We start from the raw sequence: 5,649 nt of genomic DNA on the forward strand, positions 1-5,649 counted from the left end.
TAAAAACCTGTTTTCTGCCCACTGTCTGGGTCTAAAGCGGCTGACTGTGACTCCCGCTGCGACAAAGCCTCAGGATGATGAGGTCAGGATGATGGAAAGGATTGGAGGCCAGCGGGGAGTAGTCTGACCCAAACCGGAAGGGCTCCTGGGAAAGCATCCTCAACAAGAAAACGCCACATTAGACGTTCTTGAGTGCTGTTTGTTGATCGCAAACATAATAAAAGACACGCTGTCCCAACGATTGATTGTCACTACGATCATTACTCTTTTGTCACTGCGATCGTTTCATCCATCTCTCTTCAGAAACGTTTGTGAAGAGACACGTGTGATGGAGAAATGGAAGACTTTAGAACCAGAGGCTGCTGTTGTAGTCTCTAACATCTTGAAAACCAAACACAGAACTGTCTGTTAATCTGTCGTCTGAGGATTTGGGTGAAGATCCTGGCTTTGAGTGACTCCATGCAGCTTTGACACTGATTTGGAAGGCAATCAGCTGCATCAGATTAGACCCACGCAGCCAGACGGGGGATAACACATGTAGAGGAAGACTGGGGACTTTTCTTCACTCTCCACTTGTTCGTTTCTAGACTAGGAAGTCTCCTCAGCCCAGGAGGTAAATCATTTCTGACAGTTTCTGGTTCAGGAGAGGCTTGAGACGAGGAATGCAACATCTGTAGTTCCATTCCCCGTCTCTTAATGTGAATCTCTTCAATGGATTTTTCATGTGGTTGCTGGGGTTGTCCATGTTCCTGGTACAAACATTTTCCTTCCACTCAACTTTATACCCTTTTCACAATATTCTACTTGTCTGAGATGCTTTATTGTGGGTTTTCATTTTCTGCAAGCCATAATCAGCAAAATTATAAGGAATAAAGGCTTAAAACATTTCACTATAGTTGAAATAAATCTGTATAATAAATGATTTCCACTTCCTGAAATACTAAGCTTTTTTGTGATATTCTATTTGCGTCTTTTGCTTTAGTTATTTGCAATGTAACCTGTAACACACAAACCTAAAAGTCCACAAACAATTGTCTAATCGTTTGTCAAAAGAAATAAAATTGGGGTGACTTTTTAAATATTTATATTCCTGTCCTTCTCCATGTTTTTAAAAGTAAAAACGGGAAGTAAAACTAACTTTCCTAGAGAACCAATAGTTCAGAAGATAAAGGAATAAGTAAATAAATAATGCAAATTTTGTTTAGATGAATTTGATGAAAATTTTTTAACTTTGTCTGGAAAAAAGGTACTTTCCTGCGCTGACGCTGTTTATCCACCAGAGGGCAGTATTGTTCCACTGGATACAATCCTGCATTTTGAGGCGCTAGGTTTCTCTCTGGTTTTGTAAAACAGGTTAGAATAGATTTTCTGCTCCCGTGGTTAGATATTATATTTTAATTATTTTTATTTTTTAAAGATGTATTTAGATGTTTGTTGCCATAAGGAATTAATCTGCTAATCATTTCCCAAGCTACAGAAAACTTAACCAAATCGAAAAAATCAAAATAGAACAAGCTCAGTATTGATCTCCATTCATTTTCCCATCCACTCTGACTGCTTCCTTTGCTCTGCTGCCTGCAACCTGGGCCAGACTTTACAAAGGCCTGACAGGGGCGGTAGCCCAGGGCAGCAATTTGTGGGGAGCGGCCAAAGATTTTTATTTTCTGTTGTTTTTTTTTCAAGAATGCACATTTCACAAATATTGTACTGTACAATAAAATGCCAAGTTATGCGAGTTGTATTATTTTAGGATTGTTATGAATTTAACAATATTTATAAAAATATTTGAAAATTGTGAAGTTACACAACATAGTTATTGGTATTGGGGACGAATTAAACCTACAATGCATACTTCATACCTGTTGATTTTTTTTTTTAAATAAAATCTTTTCTTTTTTAATAAAATCTAATATCATGTAATAAAAATTATTACATATGTGTTTGAAGAAAGACAAAATGAGTATTAATATTTTGTACATTCATTAAATGAGGGCTCTTGATGTCAACATTGAATGTGAACACTGAACAATTTGTTAGTCCTACGGTTTTTCAATAAAATAACTTGAATAAATTTATTTAGATCATCCATCAAACACACATGCCACCGTATAACTAAGGTATTCTACAACAAAACGGCATCAAATCATAAATGTAGCTGTATTTTGTAAATGAAGCTGTGACGACGTCTGATAATCTGATGCGGAACTTCCTGCATATCTTCACAATAAGAGCTGAAAGCCACTTTGAACTTCAAACATACCTCATTAAAACTAAATTAACTTGTAAAAATACAACAGTCTTAGTCAGTGGTGTCCAAACCTCTAGAGCTGCAAGTTAAAATCATGTATCTTTGAAAATGCAAAAAATAACTTTGGCATAAATTCTTTTTACCTGCCCAGCAATAAATGTGACATGTAATGTTTAATGAAAAAAGTAGAAAACAATAAATTATTGTAAGTGGGAAAAGTATTTTTCAAAAATAGATATATTCGGTTTCCTAACTATTTTAACAAAGTTTTTTCCCCCTTAAATTTTGTTGGTTATTACAATGTCTTTAGATTCCTCTTATCAACAAAAACAAGAACTTTCTTTAAAAACAAAAATCTTGCTGTGTTTAGCGAAGTTTAATGATTGTGTCTGCTCTGGAGTAAAAAGTCACCATGTTGTAACAACATTAAAAAGAAATAAATAAAAAAAACGTGTTACACCGAACATTTTCCCTTTAAGTTACAGTTGTAAAATGATATTAATGTCATCCTAAAGTAGCGTCCATCTGCATAAGCATAAGCCTAATTAAAGTGGAGATCTCTCACACTGCCTTCATCAAACCTTTCCAGCCACCCTGATTGGTGAGGTCTCAGCCAATGAGGGTGGGGCAACATGGAGGCTAATTAGCATACCTATGCAGCCCGATAAAACTCCCGCAGCTTCACCTGAGCGCCAGACCCAAGGAAGGAAAACAGGAGGAACCTGACTGGTCCTCTCCTCTCACCTCGCTGTGGAAGCACGCAGGGCCAGCTGCCGCTACCACCTGGGTTCTTGTGCGTAAATGCGCACAGCCGAACCAGAACTTTGCGCTCTCTCAGGTGGATCCAAGGCTCAACCCGTCGGCCGGCTGGTGATTCCCTCACGCCCGGTTCCCGCCGACCCGTGTCCGCTCCGAGCCAGAGTTCCGGGTGCCCCATGAGGCTGGAGGCCGCAGCCAGGATGGACGTGTTCAGGAAGCTGTGGAGGGCCAGGAAACTGATCGTGGTCGTGTTCATCCCGCTGTCGCTGCTGCCGCTGCCGCTGGTCCACCCCACCAGCGTGAGTACAGTAAACCACTTTACCCCCAAAAGCATCCAAACAGGTGGAGCTTTTCAAAATAAAAGCGTGCCAAGGAGTTAGTTTGCATATCGTCGCCTCCCTAAAATAGTGGCATAAATCATTTTGTGCCAGAAGTATTTATTTCTTAATTTTTTTTTTATTGTATTTTTGCCTAAAACATCTTCTGGAAAGGGGAAAAATTGTGATTTTAATTTAGGAAGGTGACCACATGTGGATGGATGTTTAATATATACACTGAATGACCGGTCAGAATTAGTAACACATGAGAATATTAAAGTCCAGGAATGTAACATTTTGCAAATTCCTCTGGAATTAAGATTAAGCTGGTTTAGGTTATTAAAAGTCTCAATAAATCCATAATCTAGGATTTGATAACTACCTGCTGCTGCCTGTGTGTGTTCCTCCTGGTGGCCGCACATGGCTCCACAGTCCTGATGGGAGCTCCGTTTCTCTGAGTGTGTGTGTGTGTGTGTGTGTGTGTGAGAGAGAGAGAGAGAATCAATCAAAAGGCACACTGTCCCTCTCTTTGTCCTGCGCTGTCCCTCTCCTCAGCTGATGAGTTGTGTGTGTGTGTGTGTGTGTGTATTGAGGGGAGACGTCGCGACATGGTGATGAGATGGAGATCAGTTCTGAGCTGAAACTTGAGCTTATTTAGGCGAATGTTTGCCTTTTTTTTTGGTCTTTAAATAATAATAATAATAATAATAATAATAATAATAATTGTGTTGCTCCAGATGAAACATTCCTGACAGATTTTCAGACTTTGTTCCAGAAGAGATGGATCTGGTTTGGTTAGAAATGGTCGATTCCAGGAGCTCCTACTCCAGAGCGTTTGGAACAATTCAACTCCTCACTGTCATGAAAGTCGTTTTCTGGTTTATCTGAAACGACGACAAATTCAATCAAAGTGAATTTCTGATGACATTAACCAGCTCCCAGAGATTAGACAAAGCTCTTCCATACATTCCTGACACTTAATGTGCTGCACTGTGTGAGAACTGGACTGTTGGAATACATTCTATTGGATTTAAACTGGACTTTGAGGAAAAGTTGTAAATAGTTCTGGGTCTTTTATATGTAGATCTGCTGCTGATGTTTATAAAAGACAGTTATTTAATCTGTCTGATAGAAATGGCCTTTATTGTTCCACAGAGGAGAAATTCAGGAGATTGTATGACAAAAATCTCGCCTCAAGACAATGAGTTATTTCAAAACTAGGTTGAGTAATTTTGACTTTTTCAAGTGTTAAAATGACTCAATTTCTTGTTGAACCAACTCTGTAAAGAGTTAAATTAACACCAATTCTGATAAGGACCAAATAGACTCGGCATAGTGTTGATTTAACTCTGCAGAGTCTGTATGAAATGTATTTTACTTATCGTGCTGCACAGATGATCTTAATGAAATCGAGACAAACTATCTAGATTAAAAAGAAAATGTTGCCATGGTGACAACGACTGGGTTTGATTACGTTTTCAGTTGTTTTGTCTTCTCATCTTGTCCGGATGGCTCATGGCCCCAAATAATCTGCCTAAGCACTTGGCATGTGGCCAAACATGTTTCCAGTGTTTTTGTTTTTTTTTTGTCTTAGAAATAATTTGGCATAAACGGCATCTAAGGCTTTCTGTGTCACTCATTGACCAACGGAAACCTTTGCAGTTTTTATTCCCTTCTTCTCATCCACTGACTGCAGGGTTTTACCCCAGAAAATCTGCTAAGCCCGGCGGTATGGCCGCTACGGCGCCCCGGCCTGTTTGTGTTGGGGAAAAAAACATTTTAATTTACCAAAATTCTGAGGTTAACGAGTGGGTATAATAATTCAGAAATAATGGCGGGTGAGGAAAACGGGCAGGTGTGGTTCAAAGTACCAAACTATAAACCTAGCTTAATGGGAAAGTTTGGAGTCTTTCCCGTTTTGAAGAGTATAGCAGCTCTAGTTAAATTAGAGAGTAAAGCAATGCTTGAAAATCTGGTTTATTGATATTTTTAAGGGACTGCTAAAGTTAAAAACAGTTTCTTCTTAACATAAGATTTTTCTCCCCTTGTTAGATGAATGTACTTTTTTTTTTTTTTTAGGTTTTTACAGTTTAAGGGATCTACTATACAGCGGGTGTCCTGGTTGTCGAACTTTATTATCCAACGTCCATGTTGTTACGTCAGTGGTGTTGGATGCTTGGCACAGGACGTGGCCATTAAAGCACAAAGTTAAAAAAAACAAAACAAAAAAAAAACTTCATGACAAAGGGGGGAGAAAAAAAAAACAACAATCCGTGCAATTAAGTTACATAATCAACCCACCTCCATGCTGGATTTTGGCCCCCA

At 38.8% G+C, this 5,649-nt stretch overlaps 2 protein-coding genes across 8 annotated transcripts in view; one reads left to right on the top strand and one right to left on the bottom strand.

Moving 5' to 3' along the window:
- The window catches only part of LOC103151518 (sushi domain-containing protein 3), a 30,003-nt gene extending 26,194 nt beyond the window's left edge, over window positions 1-3,809 (bottom strand). For 2 of the 5 annotated variants that reach the window (XM_016681520.1, XM_007571628.2), the window contains exon 1: window positions 3,707-3,806. The gene's annotated coding sequence lies outside the window, so the exon portion shown is untranslated. Of the gene's footprint in view, window positions 1-2,992; window positions 3,078-3,706 lie in introns of those variants that run through there. The other 3 variants (XM_007571629.2, XM_007571627.2, XM_016681518.1) reach the window with 2 other exon arrangements.
- slc13a4 (solute carrier family 13 member 4) overlaps window positions 3,164-5,649 on the top strand; it is a 23,723-nt gene continuing 21,237 nt past the window's right edge. For all 3 annotated transcript variants that reach the window (XM_016681516.1, XM_016681517.1, XM_007571624.2), the window contains exon 1: window positions 3,164-3,306. In XM_016681516.1, coding sequence (XP_016537002.1) covers window positions 3,184-3,306 — 123 coding nt within the window. In that variant the 5' untranslated portion in view covers window positions 3,164-3,183. The remainder of the gene's footprint in view (window positions 3,307-5,649) is intronic.

The sequence above is a fragment of the Poecilia formosa genome, unplaced genomic scaffold, assembly GCF_000485575.1.
Source record: "Poecilia formosa unplaced genomic scaffold, Poecilia_formosa-5.1.2 Scaffold284, whole genome shotgun sequence".
In the NCBI taxonomy this organism is placed as follows: Eukaryota; Metazoa; Chordata; class Actinopteri; order Cyprinodontiformes; family Poeciliidae; genus Poecilia; species Poecilia formosa.